The 27,678-nt window shown below is 40.3% G+C and overlaps 2 protein-coding genes across 3 annotated transcripts; one reads left to right on the forward strand and one right to left on the reverse strand.

Moving 5' to 3' along the window:
• Positions 1-4,212: 4,212 nt before the first annotated feature.
• LOC113107293 (phytanoyl-CoA hydroxylase-interacting protein-like) lies at positions 4,213-24,486 on the forward strand. Of its 2 annotated transcripts, none has more exons than XM_026269700.1 (5): positions 4,213-4,512; positions 9,041-9,240; positions 20,480-20,654; positions 21,179-21,296; positions 22,430-24,486. In XM_026269700.1, the coding sequence occupies exons 2-5, from the start codon at positions 9,067-9,069 to the stop codon at positions 22,962-22,964; spliced, it is 1,002 nt and encodes a 333-aa protein (XP_026125485.1). In that variant the 5' UTR covers positions 4,213-4,512; positions 9,041-9,066; the 3' UTR covers positions 22,965-24,486. The 2 variants fall into 2 exon arrangements, with proteins under 2 accessions (XP_026125485.1, XP_026125484.1); XM_026269699.1 differs by having other exon boundaries at positions 4,214-4,512; positions 9,064-9,240.
• Positions 24,487-24,571: 85 nt separating this feature from the next.
• LOC113107294 (protein phosphatase 1 regulatory subunit 3C) lies at positions 24,572-26,431 on the reverse strand. Its single transcript, XM_026269701.1, has 3 exons — positions 26,278-26,431; positions 26,082-26,187; positions 24,572-25,786 (listed from the first exon to the last, which is right to left on the reverse strand). Exons 2-3 carry the CDS (start codon positions 26,093-26,095, stop codon positions 25,030-25,032), a joined length of 771 nt encoding a protein of 256 aa, XP_026125486.1. The 5' UTR covers positions 26,096-26,187; positions 26,278-26,431; the 3' UTR covers positions 24,572-25,029.
• Between the last annotated feature and the right edge of the window lie 1,247 nt (positions 26,432-27,678).

Raw genomic sequence — 27,678 nt, forward strand, 5'->3', positions numbered from 1 at the left:
ACAGTCTGTTCCCTTCCTAGGGTATATCGTCTCGTCCGAGGGAATACGTATGGACCCTGACAAAGTTAAGGCTGTGATAGATTGGCCATCTCCAGACTCCCTTAAGGACCTACAGCGGTTTCTGGGGTTCGCCAATTTCTATCGACCTTTCATTCGCAATTTCAGCCAACTAGCCTCACCTCTGACGGCCTTGACCTCCCCAGTACTCCATTCAGGTGGTCGGATGCAGCCAAAACTGCATTTACCAACCTCAAGAGCGGCTTCCATCCTTGTGGCCCCTGATCCCACATGGCAGTTCGTGGTGGAGGTCGACGCATCAGTGGTGGGGGTAGGAGCAGTGCTTTCCCAACGTGCTGTCTCGGACAATAAGATGCATCCCTGCACGTTTTTCTCCCATTGTTTATCTCCTGCTGAACGCAACTATGACATTGGAAACAGAGAATTGTTGGCCGTCAAATTCGCTTTAGAGGAGTGGCATCACTGGTTGGAAGGTTCAGGTGTACCTTTCATTATTTGGACTGATCATAAGAATTTAGAGTATATTAGAACTGCCAAAAGACTCAATTCCAGGCAGGCTCGGTTTGCACTTTTTTTCGGTCGTTTTGATTTTACTCTATCGTACCGCCCGGGTTCCAAAAATGTCAAACCCGATTCTTTGTCACGTCTTTTTGATCCCTCCGCCCGCCCGGTGACTCCCGAGTGTATGTTACCTGAGAATATAGTCATCTCAGCACTCGTATGGGAGGTCGAATCGAAGGTCAAGATGGCCTTAGAAAGGGTACCGCCTCCACCCAGATGCCCACCGAATCGTTTATTTGTGCCAGAAGAGTTACGGTCCGAAGTCATTCAGTGGGGTCACTGCTCTAGCGTTGCTTGTCATCCAGGGATTAGCCGACCACAATTTTTGTGATTTTATTATACTAAGCTCCATCCACCCCACCTGCCGGAGTTAGATGCAAGTTTCACTGTTAATGTTATTATTAAATAATGAGGCCAAAAATAACGTTGCATTCAGTTAGAGAGAAAAGGAATGAAAACATAACCGGCATATTATTTGTTTTGTTTTGCTTTTTACCCTTATTTTCTTCTTCTTTTTAGTGTTTATTTTTTTGGCCATAAAACACAGGCGGCTGTGTCTTATTGAGTCCTATTGCTGATTAATGTAAAATAAATGCTCAAAGACTCATTGGATACTATGAAAAATAATGTTTAATAAACAGAAATGAATCTGCCGGTGGGGGCGGAGCTACATATGCGCGTCAGTTTACAAATCCGAGGGAACGGATTGCGAAAGCGTGCGCACGGATTAATATGAATTCGTGGGTACGGATTCAAAAACTGAGGGTACGGTTTATCTGAGCGCACAGATTGGGAATTCGTGGGCACGGTTTGTTAATCCGTGGGTAAGATTTGTTAAACCGAGGGAACAGTTTATGAATTTGTGAGTACGGTTTATAAACTGAGGGGACGGATTGCAAAACCGTCGACACAGATTTTTTTTTTTTCTCCTACAGGTGATGTGCGGGGCTCCGTAATATCCTCATCCCCTGCCTCGTTCCTCTTTTCGCCCCCAGAAATCTGTCCCAATCAAGGCCGCATTTAGTTTAATCTTAATTTTTTTCTTTAATAGCTAACTCCCTCCTCTTTCAGTCTATGCTCCATGCTCTGGCTCCATTCGTTTTTCTTCCTTGTGTTTTCTGATGGACGCTCTATTCCTTTCCATGTTTTTTCGCACTGGTTTCACTGCAAACTGCGTGCAGCCAATGAGCATATGAAACGTCATCACGTAGCATTACAGCACAGTGTTCATGGGAAATGTAGGAAGTGCTGCCAGGGGGATAAATGACCGAGAACAGAGCCTCATGTCATGCATCACCAGCCAAACTGGCTAGTAAGTTTTAATTAACACCCGCCAAAATGAATTTTAACCCGCATTTGGTGGGTTGGCAGGTGTTAAATTAGAACCCTGCTCGTGACGTCCACAATTTTGTTATGGCTTGCTCAGTTTGCGCCAGTGGTAAGTCATCTAACCGGCCTCCTGATGGGCTCCTTCAACCGCTGTCTGTCCCTTCGAGACCCTGGTCCCACATTGCACTAGATTTTGTTACTGCCCTCCTGCCCTCTAATGGCATGATGGTCGTTTTGACCGTAGTGGACCGATTCTCGAAGGCAGCACATTTCATTCCCTTGCCCAAAATAACGACCGCCAAGGAGACAGCGGTCACTGTCCTAGATCACGTCTTCCGGCTACATGGCCTCCCGGTAGACGTGGTTTCTGACAGGGATCCCAATTTATATCCAAATTTTATATCCAAAACAGAGCGTCAGTTAGCCTGTCTTCGGGTTATCATCCCCAGAGTAATGGGCAGTCTGAGTGAGCCAACCAAGATTTAGAGAGGATGTTGCGACGTTTGGTCTCCAAGAATCCTTCTTCCTGGAGCCAACAACTCTCAGCCACGGGCCTCTCTCCGTTTCAGTGCAGCTTAGGTTACCAGCCACCAGTATTTCCTAGTCTGGAATCTGAAGTAACGGTCGCCTCCGCTCTCGCATTTGTCCAGAGGTGCCACCGCCCCTTGGACCAGAGCCTGCGAGACTCTACTCCGGGTGAGGGAGCGCACTAAGGCCAAGGCCGATCGCCACTGGTCAAAGCCTCCCGTTTACATCGTGGGTCAAAAAGTGTGGCTTTCTACAAACAATATTCCTCTGCGTTCCGTCTCTAAAAAATTAGCTCCCAAATTTTATCGGCCCGTTTACTATCACCAAGATCATTAGTCTGGTGACAGTCCACCTCAAACTACCTCCAGCATACAGGAGGATACATCCCGCCTTTTATTTGTCCAAAATTAAACCCATGTTTTATTCACATCTTAATCCGCCTACTCAGGTTCCCCCGGCGCCACGTCTTGTAGATGGGTAACTGACCTATTCAGTTAATCGTATTCTGGACTCAAGTCGGAGGGGATGAGGATTCCAGTACCTGGTGAACTGGGAAGGTTACGGTCCAGAGGAGAGGAGTTGGGTACCTGCTAGGGACATACTGGATCACTCCCTTATTGATGATTACAATCAGCAGGTAGGCCCTTCTGGGGGGGGTACTGTCACAGTTGGTAAACCGTGATCTCTGGGTTTTGCACTTTGTGGGTGAAGTCTGTGTGTTACGCGTAAGCACTGATTAGTTTGTGGGCGTCTCCATTAATTTTCATCAGCAACAGCTGTCACTCATTACTCATCCATATATAATGGCTTGTCTTACGTCTTGTGTTAGTGCGAGCGTTGTTTCCTGTTTGTTAACTCGTGCCTTGCTTTCTTGTGTTTCTGCGTGGGATGTCATTGTCTTTCCCCGGAACCCCGTCCACTCTTCGCAACCACCATCAAGCAACACTACTTACCTTTGGCTCACTTCCCCGCAGTTCCTGTGCCACCCTCTCCTGCTGCCAACTCACCTCCGTCTTCCGGATCCATCACTTCCCTCCACCATCTTGGACAGTGCCTTCATCCCAGCGTTATTTGTGTTCCAGTTTTGTATTGTCTGCCTTCTCTCATTAAACATTGTTAACCCGCATTTCGCTTCTAGCTCCTCCTTCACCCAGTCGTCACAAAATACTGAATACAGAATAAATGATGCTGAAAATAAATCTTTGATCACAGAAATAAATTACATTTTAAAATATATTAATACAGAAAACCATTAATATTATTTCATATAACAATAATAATTTTTATTTTGCATATATATATACATATCATATATCCTAAATAATATCATTGCTTTAATAAGTTTTTTTTTTTTTTTTGACCATCATGTAGTTTTGTAAGAAAAGATATAAGAAGGAACAGAATTATTATTATTTTTAACATTCATTTAAATAAATCCTGTTCATTAGCCTTTATGCTATTTTTTTAGGATAAAAAAAAATCAAAGTCATTTATATCATAACTATTCTTGCAAGATAAACAGTTTGTTACCTACTAGCAGCATTAGCAGCTTTTTTTAACCCTTAGAGAAAAAATTATATAACTTCAGTTTAAAGGCATCAAAGCTTTAGACACCAGAAGACAACAACCAGAAATCCTAAAACTCTAGGCTTCAAACTCATTTTTGTTAAATATCAGGAATATGGAAGTGCAGGTTTTGAGTCCCACTAATGAATGTGATGATCATGACTCTTGGTTTGTCGCTGATGTAAAAGTGCATGCTGTGGTGGTCTCTGTGAAGGTGGAGCGAGGAGCTCGTTACATCACTTTTACGGTTCAGTGATGCTGCACTTTCTCATAGCTGTTCACGTCCCTCGGCATACAGCTGTAGAAAAACAGAGAGAGAGAGAGTGAGAGAGAGAGAGAGAGCACGAGTGGGCAAACGAGAAACCTCTCGCTCTCAGTTTTCATCCTCGTTTAAAGAGCTGGCAGCAGTGAAAGAGAAGAATTACAGCCACACTAATTTCTTCAGCTTCTGTCAGTGGAGATATCCCTTCTTCATCATCATCATCATCATCACTGCTTCTGAACACACAGGTACGTCTTTCTCTTTTATTCATTAAAAGCAACACTGAATTCAGAAAAATAAGAACGTTATAACATAATATATTATAATACAATAGATTTATTTACTTTTACTTATTTATCATTATTATTCATTTTAATTTTTTTGCATATCTTTTCTCTCCACAAAACTGTTGTTTTCCTCTGGAGTGCAGTGTGAATTGAGGTCAGGACTGCCTTGTAGACGTTCACCGTCCAGAAGAGAAGCACAGATAATCAGATTAGAGCGTTTTGTCCGAAGTGTGCTTTCATGCGCTGATGTTTTATGTTTCTCTCTCTTTTGTAGTTGTGTGTATATCACAGTGAAATGTAGAACAGTGTTGCTCTTAATAGTTTCACTGGCACCACGGTGGAGCTGCATTGCAGAGACATGTGAGAAGCGCTCATGAAGAGAAATCTGAAGCATGACAGTCATTAATACTGTGCGAATCAGCCTCTCGTTTCTCCCTGAATCACATTCACTTCTCTGAGACTGACCCGGTGAACGTTTATGTGTATTATGGGTCACTCAATACACTTATGTTGAGGTCTTATCAAAGTGGAGATAAAGAGATTTGGGTAAATTGTTTCTTAGTTCACAAAACTCTGTAAAAGCAGTTTGCATCTTAAGATTTGCATCTCTGTAGTTCTGCACACAAGCATGATGTTGTATATGTTAATGTGTATACATATTTACACATTCAATAATTTCCTGACATGCTGCAGTGTTTATTAATGCTGTTCTGCTCTGTTATACCACTGAGTGAATCTCATAAGACCAAAATCAAAAGAACAAAATATAGTATATAGTGCAGTTTGCTTGAACAAATAAATTAGGCCTAATTATAGTTTGCATTATTATTTATTTATTATATTATTATAATGCCGATATATTATGAAAAATGGTATAATCTTATTCTATAGTGATTATAAGCATGTTTACATTGTCTTTATTTATATTGTATTACAGTCATTTTTATATTAAATGTACATTAAAAATATTAAATGTTTTATTTAACATTTAGATTTTTTCAAAATATATTTGTAATACATTTGTATTTTTTAAGTATAATATTGAAGAGCAGACAGTTTCTTTTGTATATTTATATTTGAAATAAATTATCAAATCAGCCTTAATGAGAATCAAAAAAAAAATTATATGTTTTTAAAATAATTACATACATTTTAGCTGACTTCTTTTTTTCTCTATTGTTTTTATTTTCAGAATAATTGTAATCACAACACACAAAAACCCAAAAGTAAAATGTCTGGCTGTAATGAGACATTACTGAAATGAGACTTCATAAAAATAACTTTTAATTGTCATTAAAAAAAAAAAAACAATGCAAAAAAAAAAAAACACTTTATGGTTCTTAAACATGCTATATTTTTATGTTTAAAATATAACAGTTTTTTCTTTCATTATGAGGTAAAATGTAGCTTAAACATAAGATTTGCTTGCCATTTTTTAAGCATATTTTATAACAGACAGCGTGCAGCATCCTGATTTTTTACTGAGCACTAGAGCAAAACTCAAAAATGTTCAAAGGTTTTTCTAAAATAGTAAGCAAGCGGCTCCACTGCATGTGTGTGTGTGTGTGTGTGTTTTGCAGCTTTGATTCAAGTCCTTTGAGGGTGTTTGTCATGGCCTACATTGCCTTTGACTGAGCGGCAGCCGTCTGGGGAGCTGAAGTGTTTCCATGACATTAGTCACTGCCTCCTGTAAGATGGACGGTTATTTCAAAACTCACAGTTCGTTAATCTTAAATTACTTTTTAAATTATGCTCCATCCTGCGGCAAAGCAGATGATCACTTCAGGCCACACACACATACACATGTCCTCCGTGGAAAAAAAAGGAGTGCGCTTAATTGCATTGGATAGTGAACTTCAAATCTGTATTTGTACTGAAATAAATGTTTGCTTAAGTGAACTAGAACAGTGTCTGCCTCTATTCACATTTTTAAAAAGTGCCCTTTGCAATAATGTCAAATTACCAATTTTACCTAAAACTCCATTATGTTTTAATAATATGTGTTATATTTTAAAGAAGCACACTTATTTTGATGCGTTGACTAATACACAAATGCACATTTAAAGTACTTGATAATTTGTTATTACATTTAAAGTTCATATATTTTAAATCCACTAAATTGCAACGTCATCACGACAAATGTGCAGTTACAAATATAATGCATCACATACAAGGTTCAACAGAAATATTTCAATAGATATATAGTTGGGCATAAATGCTCGCCAGTATTAAACAGCAAAAAGTAATTGTGAAATTACATAAAAAGATGCATTTAAAAATCACTCTTTAAGTTCAGCTGATTTAATAGTAAGTCAACTATAATACATATCCATTTCATTATAAATAACATGGATTTAAGAATACAAAAACATTAAATTCAGTACACACTCTAGTGAAATGTTTCCTAATAAATTGCTAAAGTCTATTGCACTTTCACAAGGGATGCCATGTCTCTAAGCCAAAGCATTCATGTGTGAAGTACTTGCTGTAAAACATATTCTCATTTTCTGGCATGCACACATTTATGCCGTCCAGCATTGCTCTTGGCATTGCGCTGCCTCAGCACTCTGTCCATATGGGAGATTTACACCAAAATACACCAAATTTCTGACAATTTAGCTTACACATACATTTTACTGACCCCTAAATGCATTTGGACACTTAAGAAGTATATGTCAAAAGAGTAAATATCGAAGAGGACAACTGCTATGAGGAAAAGAACTGAAGGAGGACAAGAAAGCGAGGTGTTTATAAATCACCCTGCCGTCTCTCTCTCAGAGTAGTGAGTGCTTCACGGAGCACAAGGGCTGATAATAGATGGTGTGACTTCACATTACTCTAGGGTCAGCACTCACAGGAAGAGGAAGTGACAGCTAATCAAACACACACACACACACACACACACACACACACTCACGACAGTAATCACACTCTGAGGAGAGCACCTTTCTTATCTCTCCTCTGAGAGGCATCTGTCAAACCATACTTCACCGCTTTGATTAGATTAGATAATGTGTTTACCTGTTAATGTGCCGTCTCCAGCTAAATTCAGATATTTTGTTATTCAACTTAGTGATATAAAGAAGTCTTCATTAAATGTAATGGGGGTGGATGGCAACAAAGTTGAGTTTAATTAGAGATTGCATGGTTACAAAGCAACTCTTAAAGAATTTAATTCTGATCTTTCTATGTATCCACTTTGTAATGTTCATTTGTTTACTGTACAAAATCATGATGTTATTCAATTAGTTATTGAAAGAATTATGATGTCATCATGTCAACAAATTATGGAAAAATAGTTTTTTTTTCTTACCATATGGTACCATATGGTAACAGGTTTAACAGTGACCCAGAAGTGTTTTATTTAACTTTTTTCATTGTATTTTAACTCTACTCGCTACTGTTGAAAAGTTTGTGGTCAGTACAATTTTGTTTTTTACTGAGCCCCGCACATGACATGCAAGAAAAAATAAATAAATTGTGCGCACGATTTACTAATTCCTTGCCTCAATTTACTAAAACATGCACACGATTACTATTGCATTCCCTCGATTTGCCAAAACATTTGCACAATTTAGCAAATCGAGGGAACAAATTAGTAATTCATGCACATTATTTAGCCTTATATTTTTTCCTGCATGTCATGTGCTCCGTAGTTTTTGAATGTTTTATAAAAAAAATTTTTTACCAAGGCTGCATTTCTATAATTTAAAAAAAGTAAAACAGTAAAATTTAGAAATATTATTACAATTCAGAATAACTGTTTCCTATTTGAATATATTTTAAAATATTTTTTATTTATTTAAAATATTTTTAAAATAATTTTCAGCATCATTCCTCCAGTCTTCAATTGTCCCATGATCCTTCAGAAAATCATTTTAATATTATGATTTGCTGCTTAGGAAACATTTCTGATTATTCTCAATGTTGAAAAAAGTTGTGCTGCTTCATATTTCATGCACGCCATGATACATTTTTGTCCAGGAGTCTTTGATTAACAGAAGGTCCAAGATAATAACATTTTTTAAAAATATATTTTGTAATATTATAAATGTTTTTACTGTCACCATTTGACCAGTTTAATGCATCTTCGCTCAAAAGAAATTATTTAATATTTAATATTTTAATATTTAATATTTTATTGGTCTTTTTATGTGTTAAGAAAGATGTCTGTATTGACAACATCTATAAAAGTCAACATTATCTATACTTTGTATAGATATACTTTTTGTATACTTTTTTGCATATATCTCTCAGTTTTGTGTAATTTGTTGCATTGTCGGCCATAATGACGTCGCTGGGAGATGTCATAAGTTTCCAAGCATAACATAAGCACATTTTCCCCTCAATTGTTCCATTTGTATAGAAACCAGGTGGTTAATGAATAAATAAGTAATTCAATCGGCTGTGTCTGAAACTACTGCTGTGCTGCCAAGTCAGAAGATGTGTGTTTTCTCCATTAACCGTCTGTGATGTTTCGGTTTGACAGGTTGTTGTGTTGTGTTCCTGCAGGCGATGGCTGAGGTGGAGCTGCTCTCCACACCCCATCATATTGAGATCAGCGATGTGACCTGCGACTCTTTCCGGATCACCTGGGACATGACTCCTGAGGACGCGTCCCGAGTGACGCATTACTTCATCGACTTGAGCCGCAAAGAGGGCAGCGAGCACAACCGCTTCAAGCACAGAGTCAGTATCCTCCCTGTTGATCTCACAGGAGAAAACACAGCCCTGATTCAGTGTCAGTGCAATCTGTCAACTTACTCTGAACTGAGGGACAATCCTCTCAGGACAGTCCGGGGTTAAACCAGGACACTATAGTGAGGGTGATGATTGATTACTGGTGCTTGAGACCACTGGACCCTGTTGACTTTCATTGTCAGAAGACATTATTACTTTTAATAAACAATTTTAAAAAGATTTTTGATAAGCAATTGAACTAAAAGCACCTAAGGTTTATTAATGACTCTTCCTCAGTAGGGAGTCAATTTGACTGGAATTGGGTTCAGTTCAATCACACTATGAAAAACAAAAACAAACAAACAATGAATCAACAAACAATAATTTAATTTTAGCCCGTGCATGATTCTCCACACACGAAACCTGAACATGTTTTATATACTGTACAGAGCGCGCATTCAGGCCATGCACACAGCACTATTTATAAGCTGTCGACCCGAGTGTATTTTTTTAAAGAGCCAGTAAGATGAAAATTCTAAGCTTCCTATCACTGTTTATAAGTCATGTACAACAGGTTTAAATCCATCCAAGGTTAAAAAACATTGTCATTTTGTCAAAATATCATTTTAAAATTACCTCAATTCTCAGAGATCCCCAAACGGTTCGCCCGAAGCTGTTCAAAAGATTCAGTTTCCTTAAACCCCACCTTTCGGTAGCATACTGTGTTCTGATTGGTCAACTAACATAGTCAGGTTTGATTGGTTGTTCCGCACACAACACAGGCCCGCCTGCAGGATGAAATTACTGAGGGGGCATGTGAAATTGTTAAGGGGGCTTAACTTTATTACACCATCAATGATTAATACACACAGAGATTTCGCTTTGCAACGACAGATTTTTAAATACAGCGCTCTCTAAAACACTCCATATGCAAGGTAACCAGAGACTAGCAAATTTTAAACAGTGTAATGATGATAGATCATGCCCTATACCTTTTTAGAAGAGCTGCAGTCTCCTTGATTTGGCACTGAATCACTTAAGTTTAAAATATCCTAACTGACTCCCGAGAGTAAGATTTTTTCAAGGCGACAGTTATTTTAGAATGTTCCCCCTTAATGTTTCCATGGCAACGCGTCATATTTGTCACGTGAAACACCGCAGCCACAATAATAACACTGTATAACAGATGTAGGCTATCCTTCATTTCGTTTTTCCTTTTTTATTTGAAATATTCACAAACTTACTTACCATGTCATCAACTATCCGATTCTCAAATATGTGTAAGTGAGTGTGTTTGGTCGTTTAAATTTTTTTATAACAATAGAGTAAACTTTATTGTTAGCCTTGTTTATCCGATATGAATAACACACGTCGGCAAATTATATTTGGATAGATTGTTTTTGCTGCTTTCACAGACTCCAAATGTAGGCTATTGTTTTACCAGTTCTTATGTGTAGCCTATTTAAATGTATGAAATCTAAAATAAACATTATGAGGTTGAAAACACTGCATAGTTGTGATATGACAGCGCAAAGTTCGTCCGTCTCTGGCTCAGCGCCAACCAACGCGACACTAGCACTTGCTTCCACAGACATCAGTGTGTATTTTACAAACTCCAAATGTAGGCTGTTGTTTTACCAGTGCTTATGTGTATTTAAATGTCTGAAATCTAAAATAAACATTATGATGTTGAAAACACTGCATAGTTGTAATAAATGACAGCGTTGAGCTCGTCCGTATCTGGCACAGCGCCAACCAACGCGAAAGACGTTTGAATCTGGCAGTAATGTCACGAGTTACAACACTGAACATTCTAAATCCCATGGGGATAAGGTTAAATTATTATTTAACTCAAAAGGTTGAACATTTTATTTTTAACCATGAATACAAAAATGAAACAGAGGGGGCACAAGTCAGATCTGAGGGGGCATTGCCCCCTTCTGCCCCCTTGTGGCGCCGGGCCTGACACAACGTCACGGTAAACAATGCGTTAGCATCTTTTTGGGGTGAATTATGTCTTATTCCTCTCACCGCGAAGCAAACAGTAAAATAAAAAACTTGAACAGTCTCGCTGCTTTTTCTTCTGTGTGGGTGTATTCAAGCCGTGCGCTTCAGTTTGAATCTGAATAGCGCGTTCAGAGCGGGGCCGTGGTCACGTTAGATATAATGAAGGGAGACGTGAAAGATTGGACATCACGTTGTTTTCATATGGATTACTTTATCACCGAATATATGTTTTCGGCAGCACTTAATTAGTCTTAAAGTAGACATGTCAAGCTTTCTATAGATATCTCTCTCATGTCTCTTCGTTGAGTATTCACGGAGTTACACTCCGGGGAAAATGACTCATAACGTGTATCCGCGTTAATCGACTCCAGAGGATTTTAACATATAACTGTTTGTGCTGGCGCGACATACTGATAAGACGCTCGGGAGAAAACAAACACATAACTTCATAATCATACTTCGCGTTGTGATTCGGAGATGCTTGTTGGTCTAAATGTAGTTGGTAATGAACCCTCTTTTATGGCCAAACGCTTTGAAAATCCCGCCTTGAACTCACCGAGATTAGAAAAGCAGTCATCAGTGAAATGCCATTGGTTCTTCTGATCTTCATTCTTTGGCAGTGAAAATAAAACAAACTTGCCTTTACAATTAAAAACACACTGTCTCCTCGACATGATGCTATCACACCAACCAGAGCATCTGTGTGGGGGGGTGGGGCAGGTCAGAGTTCCGTTTCTCCCAAGACGTTAGGCGGAGATTATTATGCAAAGTGTTCCTAGTGACGTACATAGAGATTGGCAAAAGATTTGAAATTTATAACGACTCCTTTCAGCGATTCAGAGTCGACTCCTTACTTTAGAAGCCAATAACTTTATAAATAGTGTACTTTTTGGTTTAATTACTTTGCACATTGTTTACACTGATGGACAGCTACATCATACACTGTAATACAGGTCATTTTTGATTTCCCTTCTGTGTGGCTCTTTAATTATGAATATTATAAATGATACTGTAACAATTTTTGATTTTTGATTGATTTTTTTTTTTTAAACAACATAAGTAGGGAGTGGTGCTTGCAACGTCATGAAATGGGTTCGGTTCAAAATAGCAAAAATAACATGACGAACTATTAAACATGTCTTCAACACAAAACGTCTTGGTTACGTATGTAGGAGGGAACAGAGACGTTACGAATGGGGATCTCGCCCGAGAGCCCAATCACCTTCGAGTGGTACAAAACGAGCCAATGGTACACAAAGTACCTTGGTCTGCGGAATTTGTATCGAGAGCTCCGCCCCGCAGAGCGGGTATATAAGGAGCAACGCGAGCAACTCGCATTCAAGTCTTCGCTGAGGAGCCGAGCCAGTGACCTGGCCATTCAGCGGAACAGCGATGGTGATAGCACCCTGTCGTGAGGCCAGCACGAGTGAGGGCCTATAGCTCGCACAGAATACACTGGGTAGCATATTCCAGCTGGACATATGCTAGCAGGCTGCCTGCCCGTGGGAGGACTTACAGAAGGCAGGTATCTACCAAGGTGGTGATACATAAGAACTCTGAGGTACCCAGCCTGCAGGGTGGAAGTTTCAACGACAGAGCTGGCAAGGGGCTTGCCAAGGGAAAGACACATGCTGCGGAGAGACTTACTGTGGACATACACACGTGGGATTACCCAGAAAGGGGAATCACGACACATGGAGGCACCTAGTCCCACACATGGCTGACCAAGGGGCATGTACGCAAGTGTTGGACATTAACAGTGCTGGAGGAACCCAGGGTTCTGACTGAGGAACTCACCTGAGGGTAATAGCGCACGCATCCAGTCCGCGGAGTGGAATGGCGCAGCAAGCGGATTGACACCGAGCAGGTCCTTACTGGCCCGAAGGGGCGAGTACCCGGGAGGACACGGGCTCTACACAGAGATTAAAAATCTCGCGAAAGTGTTAGGTGTCGCCCAGCCCGCAGCTCTACAGTTGTCTGCTAGCGAGGCGCCATGCGCCAGCGCCCAGGAGGAAACTACGCTCCTAGTTGAGTAAGCTCTCACCCCTAGGGGGCATGGCAGGTCTCGAGCCTGATAAGCCAGGACAATAGCATCCACTATCCAGTGGGATAACCTCTGCTTGGAGACAGCCTTTCCCTTCTGCTGGCCTCCGTAACAGACAAAGAGCTGGTCTGAGGTCCTAAGGCACCAAGTTCTGTCCACGTAGGTGCGGAGCGCACGTACTGGACAGAGCAGCGCCAGGGCTGGGTCTGCCTCCTCCAGGGGCAGCGCTTGCAAGTTCACCACCTGATCCCTAAAAGGAGTGGTGGGAACTTTGGGCATGTACCCAGGCCGGGGTCTCAAGATAACGTGAGAGTTAGCCGGCCCGAATTGCAGGCACGCTTCGTCAGCTGAAAATGCCTGCAGGTCCCCGACCCTCTTCACCGAAGCCAAAGCCATCAGGAGCCCAGTTTTCAAAGATAAAAACTTTAGCTCTACTGAGAGCAAGGGTTTGAAGGGAGCTCTCTGCAGTGCTGATAGAACCACTGCGAGGTCCCAAGAGGGGACTTGCTGAGGGCGAGGCGGATTGAGCCTCCTTGCTCCTCTCAGGAACCTGATGATTAGATCGTGCCTCCCAAGAGACTTACCTTCAACATGGTCATGGTGAGCCGAAATGGCAGCCACATAGACCTTGAGGGTGGAAGGAGACAGCCTTCGTTCCAACCCCTCCTGAAGAAAGGAAAGCACTGACCCAATCGGGCACTTCCAGGGGTCCTCACGCCGCGGAGAAAACCAAGTGACGAAGAGGTTCCACTTCAAAGCATAGGCATATCTGGTGGACATGGCTCTAGCTGAAGTGATGGTAGCTACCACCTGTGGTGGCAAGGTACCTAAACCTTCCGTGACCCGTCCAGAACCCACACATGTAGGTTCCACAGATCGGGACGTGGGTGCCAGAGGGTGCCCTGTCTCTGAGAAAGAAGGTCCTTCCTCAGAGGAATTGGCCAGGGAGGGGCTGTTGCGAGGAGTACAAGTTCGGGGAACCAGGTCCGGCCGGGCCAAAAAGGCGCAACCATGAGGACCTGCTCCTTGTCCTCCCTGATCTTGCACAACGTCTGTGCAAGAAGGCTCACTGGGGGAAACGCATACTTGCGCAGGCCCAGCGACCAGCTGTGTGCAAGGGCGTCCGTGCCGAGCCTGAGTGTCCGGATGAGCCAGCGGGAAGGCCTGGGGAGCTCTAGCCAGGCTCCCAGGAACCAAACCAGCGGGGTCAAGGGGACTACAGGCATACCCACAGTGGGGCAGCGTGGTGGAGCAGACAGCCCCGGCATGGGAGGCATAGCATCCCTTAGCGGGGGCGGAGTGCGGGCACTCGTCTGACTCCAAGTGGCAAAGAGGGCATAAGAAGGCGAAGCGTTCTTGAGCCGTCTTTGCATGGAAACTGGCAAGGGGAGAGGAGAACGAGAGCGGCGAGGAAGCACATCGCCAGCTGTCGTTCGTGGCCTCTTGGGACCCGGAGGTAGAGGAAACAGCTCTTAGTGAAGGTTTGGGTACCACCGGCCGCAGGGCCAGTGGCGGAACAAAAAGAAAACGAGAACAAAGGATTCTTTGGAGTGGAAGGAGTGGTCCTGCTACCACCTCCTGATGAGCTGACGTCTCCAACTCCGGGTTGCTCGTCTCAGGAACGCTGCTTGGCCTGGCGTTTGGCAGGTTTAGGGGCAGAGACGGGTTGCGCCGCCCTTCTGCGGCCATCTCCTCGCTGCGGCCGGGGTGAAGGCTGCTGCTGTGGCCGAGCGGGAGTGGAGGAGGCCGCAGGGGGGCGCCCTCGGCGACGAGCAGGCTGAGGTTGTGCCAGCGGCGGGGTGGAAGCACTAGTGGGCCGCCAGGGCAGGATGTGTCTAATGGCCTCAGACTGCTTCTGGGCGGCAGAGAACTGCTGGGCAAAGCTCTCTACCGCGTCGCCGAAGAAGCCATCCTGGGAGACCGGGGAGTTGAGGAGCTGAGCCGGATCAGACTCCCTCATGTCTGCCAGGTTCCAAGGAGCGCAGTGACCTTCGTCGCCCGGAGAGCGAGGTCGGTAGCAGTGCGCGCCTCCTGCAAACCCCTGGGTCAGCACTGCCCTCGTGCAGCTGCCGGAGCAGCTTGGCCTGATAGACCTGCAGTGAGGCCATGGCATGCAGGGCAGAAGCGGCCTGGCCCACAACTCTGTAAGCCTTGGCCACAAGTGTGGATGAAAACTTACAGGCTTTGGAGGGCAGCTTGGGACCACCACGCCAAGCGGAGGCGCTATGTGGACACAGTTGCATCGCAACAGAACGCTCCACTGGGGGAATCCCAGCATACCCCTTGGCCGCCCCGCCATCGAGAGCAGTGAAGGCGGAGGAAGAACCAGAACGGTTTCGGGCAGTTAAAGGTGCCTTCCATGAACTAGTTACTTCCTGGTGCACTTCCGGGAAGAAAGGAACCAGAGGGGGGTGCTGGCGATCTGCATGAGCAGCCCCCAGGAACCAATCATCCAGCCTCGAGCGCTCGGGACAGGGTGGAGGATTCCACTCAAGCCCGATGCTCTCCGCTGCCCGGGAAAGCACAGCCGTCAGCTCGGGATCGGACTCGGACAATGCTGGCACTCCCGAGGGAGGCAACGCAGCCGAACCCTCATCTCCCGAGGACTCAAGCCCGCCTTGTGATGCGTCGATCGACATACGGTTCTCTTCGCGAGCCCCGAATGAGATGTCAGGAGCCTGAGAGGGTCCAGCAAACTCATCCGGGAACTCAACCGGCTGCGGCGTATGTGAGGGGGGTGTGGCCCGAGGAGGTTCGCTCGTCGGGGAAGCCCACACAGTAACCCTCAGATCACCCTGGCCACCAGCCGAAGTAGCCCTCTTACGAGAAGAGCTAGAACGGGGTGTGGCAGAGGGGACTCTATACATTTTAAGGTATTTGAGTCTCGATCTCAACGCCGAGATGGTCATGTCCCCGCAATGAGAACATGAGCCATCCACGAACACGTGACACAGCGATCGTGACCGTCACGAGGAGCGATATATCGACCGCACCCAGAAACACACGGGCGAAATGACATCTTTAAAAAGACGCAAATCGGCCCGTATCTCTTTTGTGAGAGAAATTGCTCTTTTAGGGGTGTTGAAGCGCTCAGGGGAACCCAGACGAACCGCTGAATCGCGCCGTCACACCAACACCAGCACTTGCTTGTAAACACTCCGGTGATTGCAGCAAGCGATGTGCTCGGCTCCGAAGCGAAAGCTTGAATGCGAGTTGCTCGCGTTGCTCATTATATACCCGCTCTGCGGGGCGGAGCTTGCGATGCAAATTCCACAGACCAAGGTACTCTAGGTACCATTGGCTCGTTTTGTACCACTCGAAGGTGATTGGGCTCTCGGGCGAGATCCCCATTCGTAACGTTGAACGTGACCGACTGAAAGGGAACATCCTAATCCTAATATAAATTTAATATGAGTAGCCTATTGAAACTTTGCAGGCATGTTCATGAAACAAAATGAGAAAAAGTCACAGAACTTCAAGAAAAATCATAGATTAACCAGTATTTCCAACAACTAAAAAATGTATGCCACGGTCAAATTGACCTGCAGTGTAATGGACGGGTTAAGATCTGTTTTCATGTTATATTTCTTTAAGCGGAGCATCCCCTGCTTTCCTGCCTGAGTAAAGGAGAAATAAAGCAGGCGCTGGAGAGGCAGATGCAGGCTGATAAAGGTGGTAGGTGTGTTGTAATGAGCACATCGGACAGTGCTTCAGGGCTACGGTGATGCTCACATCACTTCTAATACAGCAGCAGAGAAACTTGACCAAAGCTGCTATGAGCGGATAATGACTCACCACGACACAAATCCCCCAATCCCAGGCCAAGCACCCCTTTAAGAGCATGTATGAAACTAGGATATTGCTTTGGAAAAAAACTATTTAGTGCACTAATAATTTGGGGCATCATGCACCTAATGTTTATTTGTTTTCTGTATTTTTTCAGTAAAAAGTTCACACATCTGAACATTAAAGTCCACAACAGTGTTTAAAAAAACATAGCCAACCAATTAAAAAGAAATAATAAGCCAAACAAAAAAATGTATTACAATTAGGATAATAAATTACTAGTAATTTGTGGCTTTATGCACCTATTTGTTTATTGTTGAGTAGGAGTCCTCACCATCTGCACATGAAAATCAACTATTTTATTTTATTATTTTTTATTTTATTTATTATTTTTATATTGAGTCCTCAACACTCACACATGAAAATTTAGATACTGCTTTGCAAATATCTAAATTTAATACACTAGTATTTTGATCATCATGCACTTATTTTTTTTATTCAAAAGACAAATGCTATTGTTTGTACAGAGATCATATTTTTTTACATTCGTAAACCCTCCACAAACAACCGAAAACAGGCAGCCTATTATAGATACTACTACTACTACTACTACTACTACTACTACTAATAATAATAATAATAATGATGAAAGAAAATCTAAATAAGACAAAGATAACAAAGATGCAATAGTTGAAAAATGACGACAAAAAAACTAACAAAAAAAGTAATTGGATACTACTAAAATGTATTTTTATTATTATTATTATTTGTTTAATTATGTTTTACAATTTGTATCTCTTTATTTTTGAGCAGTACTACATATATAAAATTTAGACATTATTTTGGAAAAAAAAATTGTACACTAGTAATTTTGGGAATCATGTGCATATTTTTTATTTGTTTAGTTTTTTTCTTTTTTGAGTATTCCTCTCTACTTACACATGAAAGTCTGCAGCAGTCTTCAAAAAAAAAGAAAGAAATATATATATATATATATATATATATATATATATATATATATATATATATATATATATATATATATATATATATATATATATATATATACAGTACAGACCAAAATTTGGACACACCTTCTCATTCAAAGAGTTTTCTTTATTTTCATGACTATGAAAATTGTAGAGTCACACTGAAGGCATCAAGGGCTATTTGACCAAGAAGGAGAGTGATGGGGTGCTGCGCCAGATGACCTGGCCTCCACAGTCACCGGACCTGAACCCAATCGAGATGGTTTAGGGGTGAGCTGGACCGCAGACAACAAGTGCTAAGCATCTCTCGGGGAACTCCTTCAAGACTGTTGGAAGACCATTTCAGGTGACTACCTCTTGAAGCTCATCAAGAGAATGCCAAGAGTGTGCAAAGCAGTAATCAAAGCAAAAGGTGGCTACTTTGAAGAACCTAGAATATGACATATTTTCAGTTGTTTCACACTTTTTTGTTATGTATATAATTCCAGATGTGTTAATTCATAGTTTTGATGCCTTCAGTATGAATCTACAATTTTCATAGTCATGAAAATAAAGAAAACTCTTTGAATGAGAAGGTGACCAAACTTTTGGTCTGTACTGTATATATATATATATATATATATATATATATATATATATATATATATATTTGTTTTTATCTACAATAACTGTAACTTAATTATCAAAAATCCAACTCATTTCATTGAAAGCTGCATTCAAAGTCTGCTTGACTGAAACATCTACAACACTTGCAAGACTTAATTGTCAATTTAGTGCACTATTTAGAAAGTGCTAGGAGGATGCTGATGAGATATTCAGAGCTGAATGAATGAAAATCTTCATTGTGTTTCTTGTTTTTTAAATTCTTCCTGACAAAATGAAGCTATAATGTAGGAGTATTACCATGCATCTATTCTGCACTCATTGGCTGCCAAAGATAATACAGGCATGAATTGCTGCTAAATTACTTCTGATTTTGCCACGGCTCTAATATTGCATTTGTGGCTGAAAGGACTTGCTGAGGAAGTTGCTATGGTTCCGCCCCTCTGAGCATTTCATAATTGGTTCTGCTCGTCAGGATCTCGAGCCTCCACAACAAGACTAATTAACTGTGAACGAGCTCTTATATGTGAGAGGAAATACTTTACGCTTAGTGAAGTTTGAAAATGTCTGTCACCTCTCAGAAAGAAGATTCGTCTAAAAGATAACAGGCATAAGATTACTGCACTGGATGAGACGGATGCGGATGTTATCTGCTCAGAAATCATATTATCTCACTGATTAGGCTGCATATATAATTATCAGGCAATTAGTGTTTCCCATGACTCATTTTACTGGTAATCTATTATACGTCAATCACGAACTTGATTTTATAACACTAGAAATGTATAAATACATAATCAGACATATATACTATAGACTAAATTAAATTCATTGCATTGCGGTCTGTATTGTTTTATATTCACTTCTTATGTCTCTTTTAGTATGATTTTGTACAGTTCTGTTGTGCTTTATAAATCAATTTTGATTTGATTTGACTAAACTATATACAACAAATAAATTATATTTTGGCGTTTATAAAGATACTTGATTTTTTCAGTCTTTGGTTGGTTCTTCTTCATATTCTTTTTTTTTTTATTTATAGTTCATTTTTCAGTCAACTTAAAAAAAATCCAACTAGCCTGTTATTTTATTATACTACTATTATAATCTGTATTTTCTAATACTATGAAGTGGCTTTTATTTTTAGATTTTAATTTAATTTCAAATATATTTAACATTTTAATATTTAAATGTGCTTTGGTCAACTTTTTGTTTTTTCTTAATTTCTATTTAACTTTAATTTATTTTAAAACAGTTTTAATTAAATATATATATATATATATATATATATATATATATATATATATATATATATATATATATACATACATTTTACTTATTTTATTTTAACGTTTAAGTTTAAGTTTCATCTAATTCTCATATTTAATTGATTTAATTTCAGCTCAAATTTCAATAAAAAAGACCAGACCTGATCTGACTACATTTTGTGTCAATCAAATGCCATTCATAAAACTTTTTTAGTTTATTTTAGTTTTTTTTTCCCCAGACGTTTCTGCAGTGCAAATTTCAGATTCTATCAGATCTCTCTTCTTTGATCCATTTAAAAATGTATAAAATGTATAAAATGTATATGTAAAATGTATAAAAATCCTTTTATATGACTTTTCAAATTTGAACAGTTTTTGAAACTCTAGGCTTGAGGATCACACACTACCATACTTTATACCCAACTTGTAGGGGTTTAACAAACAAAAAATGGTCAAGTATTGTAAAGGGTTGGTTGTTTTCTTGAAGGCTGAACACAAACCCTTTAAGCCAACAATCAACTATCAGGGCCCTCTGTTGTTTGGCTTTTCAGGATGTCCCCACCAAGCTAGTGACAAAAGCAGGACCCCTGCCGATGGCTGTGAGAGGCCACTGGTTCCTGAGTCCTCGAACAGAGTACTGTGTGGCTGTTCAGACCGCCATCAGACAGCCGGACGGAGACTATCATGTGTCTGAATGGAGCCAAGTAGTAGAGTTCTGCACTGGAGGTGAGCAGAGCGTTTTCAGGGTTAAAATCGTTCCTCTTGTTCCAGCGTAATATGCAAAGACAACTGACCAAAAGATTTGTCATTAAAAAAGGGCTAAACACTGTGACTCTGTAGCTCCATCAAATAATTTGTCAACACAGCAACAGGCTCAACCAATGGTGTGAGTTTAGGGGAGGGGATAGTTTTTTCCAACCAATAACAAACAGGAAGACTATTTGGGGAAACCTGTTCGGAAACAACCATAATTTCTGCACTACTTGGCATAAAAATGACACACTAGCACTCTGTATAAAGTATCATGATTATCTTAAATTATTCTTCAACGCACACATTTGCCATTGAATACTAATGCTAAAAAACTCATGAACATATGGCTTAACATACCTATCGTCGGATTGAAGACACAACCAATTTGGACACATCTTGCTTGCTTTTTTCTTGCCTTCAGGGTCATAAGTGTTTTATAGAAAGCACTTGTGTTTTATGTTCAATAGTGATGGTTTTAAATGGGTTCTTTTCTGCAGATTATGCCATGGAGCATCTCCAGCAGCTGTTAGATAAAGCTCAGGCTGCTGCGGGGAGGCTGCTCAGGTTCTCCGTCTTCTACCGCAATCAGAGTCCTGAATACTTCCAATATGTCAGGTAAGTGTCATCTGTCATCCTCAGTCTCTCTAGATCTTTCCTTGACAGCTCTGAGACTGCAGTTTCTGATTTATCTGTTGTGTGTTTTTGTGATTTGAGAAGGCTAGTGAACTTGATATGAAATCAAAACAGACTCTATCTCCTTCTTTCATGTTCCTTGTATCATTGCATGGAATTCTTCATTGCATGTTACTTGAAAAACGTTAGTCTTTATACATAATATAACATCAAAATAGAATTGCCTTTTAATATCTCGCCATGCAGTTTCAGTTTGTCATGGAGTTTGTCATATAGTATGTCATGCATTTTAGTCACCAAATGCAATAATAGTGTGTGAGAATGTTATCATCCATTGGTGTTGACATAAATTGTTAGTTATTGTCATTTCTTTGAAGAGGTCTTTAAACCAAGCCCCGTCCTTCATTTGTGTCATGCTGAAGTCCTGTGTTCATCACATTCAGAAATAAAATGAGTTGCTAATACCACGTACAGTCATGAAAAAATGGAAGGAGTGACAGATATTTATAGCAGGTTCAATAACTTGGTTCACTGCGTTGGTTGTTGATTAGATGAAGGCAGATCTCAATGTAAACTTGCAGTCGACTGTAAGGAAAGGGACAAGATTTAAATGGACTAAATGATTGGAGAAGTCCAGCGTACTTTGCCCGGGGAAAAATGTAAAGATATTTGATATTGATTAAACATGATATTTTGATTAAAATGAGTAAGGTAAAAAATAAAAATAAAACACCCTTACGAAAGGAAAATATATTCACCAATATATTTCTTAAAATATATTGTGATATATTGTAATATATTATTTTCCCTTTTTATTTTCTAATATTTTATATATTTGAATACATTTAATAATATATTGACGATACATATATTATATAATATATTGCAAAATATACAAATGATTGCCACTTTCAATATATTGCAATATATTGGAAAAAAATATATATATAAGAATATATGCCTAATATATTACATGATATTTTCCAATATACTGCAATATATTTTTGTTTCATAAGGGCACGCACTGATGATAGGTGATTTGTCCTTTGAATGTCAACATTTCAGCTTTTTAGTGATTAAAACAGCAGATTTTTTATTATTCTCTCTCTCCATAGGTCAGAGTGTGGAGGTGCAATGCTCCCATCTTTCAAAGACAACAGTGGAAGTCACGGCTCCCCCATCAACGGAAAGCTCCGTGGCGTCTTCCTCAGCTGCAGCACAGAGTTCGACACAGGCCTCCCTCCTAAAGACTCCCCATACGGCCCTCTGCGTTTCCAAATATCTGCCGATCGTGTCCTCACCCCGAGTACAAACCTCTACTTTGCTGACTTCTACTGCATGTACACAGCGTACCATTATGTAGTGCTGGTGCTGGCCCCTGCTGGATCGGAGGGGGATAGCTTTTGCAACAGCCGCCTACCACGACTGGACCTGTCAAGCAATCCCTTCCTGACATTCACCCCTGGAGACGCACCGGCCTTCTGTCACGCCAGTGATGTCATTCTGGAGGTGCTCTACACAGAGCCCTTGCTTCTGGAGCACGGCATACTCTCTCAGATCAGTGGCCGTCACCAGCTCATGAGTCTTTCCACCGCAAACGCCAAAAAAGACCCGAGCTGTAAGGTGTGCAATATCAGCGTGGGCCGCTGAGCTGTGAATGGCAGCTATCACTGGAAGTGCAACCGGAAACCGGATCGTGAGAACCTCTCTGGTCTGGAAATGGACCCAAAGTCCTAATGAGGATCTGAATAAATATTCACTTATGAAAATTTGAAAATACACCAAAGGCATTGCACAAAAGAGGCAATTAAAAATAAAAATAAAAAATGAATGGGGCCATGATAGTCTGGCCACTTGTCGTGAATCAAAGCCATATGGTCTGTGAGGAAACTATTCAGATCTTAAAGAGACTGTTCACCCCAAAATATTGCATCATTTACTTACTGTCTTTTAAAACTTGTATTTTAAAGCACGATAAAAGTGGTCCATGGGACTAGTGTTATATTTTTAAAGTCTTCTGAAGCCATAGCTTGTGAGTCTAACCGTATATAAAGGTTACATTATTGAATTATGTAATTGATTATGTTTTGTTTTTTTGTATTAAGTCTTTTGGGTTGTCACCTGTAATTAATTTCATGTGTCGTTGTGTGCATGTATATGCATAAATATGTTACATCAACTGTATTGAATGCTTTAACATTAAATAAAATACTTTTATTTAGATTGCATTTTGTAGGTTGTGTGCGTGAAAATGGTTGTTTCAGTACAGCTATGACCAAGTTTTAGTGGTTTTGATGCACACACACACACACACACAAACCTTGCAAGATGCTTATCAAACATAGTACTGCATAGGTATCATGGAGAAAAATACATTCACATCTTTGTTTCAGAATTACATATGATAGGCCTCGAATTGTCAATATTTGAGTGATAGTGAGAATGCTTGAGCTTCAAACTCCAAAAAATGAATGAAATCCACAATATATAATAATTTGTTCCAAAAAGGAAATGGAAGAACTGCCTGAAATTAAACATTTCTAAATAACATAATATAAATACACAGAGCATATGAAAGCCATTAAATCACTTATGTCATTATGTTAGATATTTGCTCACTGAAGGTGGCTGGTGTATGTAATACATAATCTGATCAGGGTTGATTATGAACAGGCCATTCCTAATCAGACTGAACAAGCACTGATCTCTATAGGTCTGTCTGTCTGCAGCTGAGAGCAGGATTTATATTGCACATCCTTAAAACTCACATGAATAAGACAAATTACAACATAAGCTCTCAATTTCCCTGCCGGCAGGGATGATTTCTTTGGTTTCTGCAAAGCATTTTGTGCAGCAGTCCTATATCCTGGAGGTCAAATGAAATAACTTGATTGCGTTTAGTTTTCCCACTTAAAATAGTTATCAAAAACCTAAAACATCAATAAAAAACATAATTCTCAGATAAACAATCAAGCTACATAAATGACATCAGTTTTCGATCAAGGGTTCTTGCATCAATCCAAAGACCTGTCAGGCACCAGTCCTTGGAGTTAATGGATTTAAATGGATTATACTGATAGAGTCCAAGTCAAAAACGTCCTGGGATTTGAATGAACCTCTTTGATCCTATAGTTTGTGTCCCATGCGAAACCGTTTTAGCTCATAACATTTGTTAGACTAGATTAAAAAAAAAAAAAGGAAATTTTGATATAAAAACGCAATAGATAAATGCAAGAGAGAATGACCAATCATTAGGATGCAAGTTCAATGAGCTTTATTTTATTTAATAAGATACTTTAAAAAAAAAAAAAATTAAATTACCCACAGTATGGAAAGAGTTTCATCAACATGTTAAAGTGCGCAGACTCCCAAAACAAGTGGCACATTCCTAAAGTCATCTTTAAAAGTATAAGAAAATATAAAATGACATTTATTCGATACAAATCCCAAAATGTTTTCCCACAGCACGCAAGGTATAAAAAAGGCAATACATTTTCCACAGTATGGGAGACTTAAACGCGTTGATTTGCCAAATATTTCCAATACACTTAAAATGTATAAAACAGCATAGTCGAGTGCTCAGAAAGCATTCCTTGGAATGTTTTAGTCAGTAGATGCTGAACGTGTCAGAAAACAGGTCACAAAGTGCAACGTTTGTAGTTTTTGGTGTGTTTGCACAAACAGTGCGAGTGTCGTTAGAAAACCGCACATTCATTCACACTTCACACACATAAATACAGTAGTTTTTTCCGTTGTTATTGTCCCATTGAGTAGCACTGAACGCAGCGGGCGAGTAGGACACGCAGAACTCGACGCGCTCGCGCGGCTCTAACCGCTCAGGGACGCTGATGTTGAACTCAAACACGTCGGTTCCAGGCTCCCCATAACTCTGCTCCAGGTACCTACACGCCACGTCCTGGTAGCTGCGCCAGGCGTCGAAAGTTATCCGGATGTGCACCGCTTTCTCAAAACAAACGTTCTTGACGCGCACGGTGCCGAGGATGGAGCACCTGGTGACTTTACAGCTCTCCAACGCCACCATGCTTTCCTGAATCCGAGTCCTGAACGCCTGGAAGTCTCCACAAGGCTGCTCAAACCCAAGCCTCAACCTCGAAGTATTATGGACGGTCTCTTTAGCGCAGCCCAGCTTCTTCTTCAGCCGTGGGGTTTTCACCGGTTCGCGCGGGATTGTATCCTCTTTCTCGGAGAACAGGCGCACCGTGATGAGCGAGAGTCCTTTGGTGTCCGCGAACGCGACGCGTTTCTCCCTGCGGCTGCTCTTGGCTCTGACGAGGCCTGTGGAAGGGGAGTGTCTGTACTCGATCACCGGCTGATGGGCGATGCAGGGCCGCAGGGGTTTGGGGGAAGACACGCCGCGCAGGTGTGTGATGTTTGGCGATCCTCTGCACCTGAAGCCCACGGTCATGTCCATAGACCTCACGGAGACCTGTGGCCCAAACCTCGACATCACACTGGAGGTGCACAAACACGACAACATTAGCATTTTAACACTTCACAATCTCTGTTGCCACAGTTTTTGACCAACGTATATAATGTTTACACTCACAAACAGTGAGTTCTAGCTGAAGAAGTCATTTAGAACAAGGGTTTAATAGAAATATTGACCACAGAAATTCTTATGACTAAATAGCATTTTAAAAATCACTTTTAATGACTTGTTCAGACCTGGAAACTAGGCTACACTTTTGAAATATTTCCAGATTTTTCATCACTGTGGAAACCCTAGTTGTATTAAGACAAACTTACTTTGCACAAGTCATCTTCAGCAATATAATAGTGAAATTGTCCTTCAGAACTCTTTTTTTCCCCCTTTTCCTCCCAAAGCAGTCACAAACTTTAAAGTGAGCAGATGCTGTAAAAACAAACATAAGTGGTTTTAATAATTTAAAACATTTTTAACATTCTTCATCAAACTTGGGAGAAAAAAACAAACAAATCTTACTGTGCTTTAATTTCAAGCATTGGATTATCCGATGAAATCCTTCCAAAATAATCTCTCTCTTTTTTATATATTTTTTTTTTTTATTGAAGGACAAGTTTGAGATGTCTTGTGCCACCTGCTCAGCTGAGCTTCAGGAAGCATTGAGTGAAATCTTGCGTCACTTCATCTTTTATAGTAGATTGAACCCTCCTCCAAATTCAAGCCAATGAGCTTTTCAAAGACCAGATAGGACTTAACCAGCTATTTATGACCTGATCTGTGGGCTAAAGAGGAGGAGACTAAATCCTAGGGTAAAAACATTTGGATACTTGACAAATATCAGGAAACATTCAGCTGGATGAATATCAGGTTAACATTCATATGAGTGCTTAGGGAAAACAGCTATATTGTATTTCCTGTGTCCTTTATTTTTCTTTAAATTATTTATTTATTTATTTCAGGTGACTCAAGTAGTTTTAAATAGTCCATCGTGACAAATTAAATTATTTTTAAGGTGTAAATACACCATGTACATTATTATATCTTATTACAGTGCAAAACATCACTTTTTTAAAAAAAAATATATATTTTAAATTTTTAAAATCATCTATTTTCTCTGTGTCTGTGTGTGTGTGTGTGTGTGTGTATATATATATATATATATATATATATATATATATATATATATATATATATATATATATATATATATATATATATACACAAAAATAGTTTTCTGAATAAAGAAAAATGTAGTGACATGGTTCATTTACTATACATAATGAGTGGCACTTATGCAATTTTTTTACTACTTCTGACAAATCTGGATGGACAGTAATGATATTTCTATTTGATGCAATTTATGTAACACAGTGAAATTAACATAATTATGCCTTAGGATGATGGGAAAAAGCATGAAATTTCCTCAAGGCCATCTACCCAAACAACCCAGTGAGCATGCTTTTTCAGCTCATTAGGCTTTCATTCTTCATGCTTGAGCTTGTTTTACAAAGAGAGAAAATAACCATAGCTGCCATATCAGGTCTGTAGTATGGCACGTAGCATGAATGTGGTTTGAACTCATGCCAATTGGTCTCTCAAAAACAGAAATGGCAAGCTGACTCAGTGTCAGTTTGCTTAACAAATTCTAGTTAGTAGTAGCAAAAATAACTTGGTAGTGATAAGCAGTGTGAATGTCAGAATATGAATATACCATTCAAGGCACTAAATACATTTTAAGTCCAAGTCTATGCTTAAACTAATGCTTACAGAAGTTAAGTTTAAGTCCACAGGGCCAAAAATGCCCATATGTCCAATTTTATATTTATTAAATGAATACTAAAGTAGCAGATCTGGACCTAAACATTGCACACTTGGTGTACGGTGGTGGAAACGCATAATAATGATTTTGGCAGAAATGCT

Source organism: Carassius auratus, chromosome 8 (genome assembly GCF_003368295.1).
Source record: "Carassius auratus strain Wakin chromosome 8, ASM336829v1, whole genome shotgun sequence".
Lineage (NCBI taxonomy): Eukaryota > Metazoa > Chordata > Actinopteri > Cypriniformes > Cyprinidae > Carassius > Carassius auratus.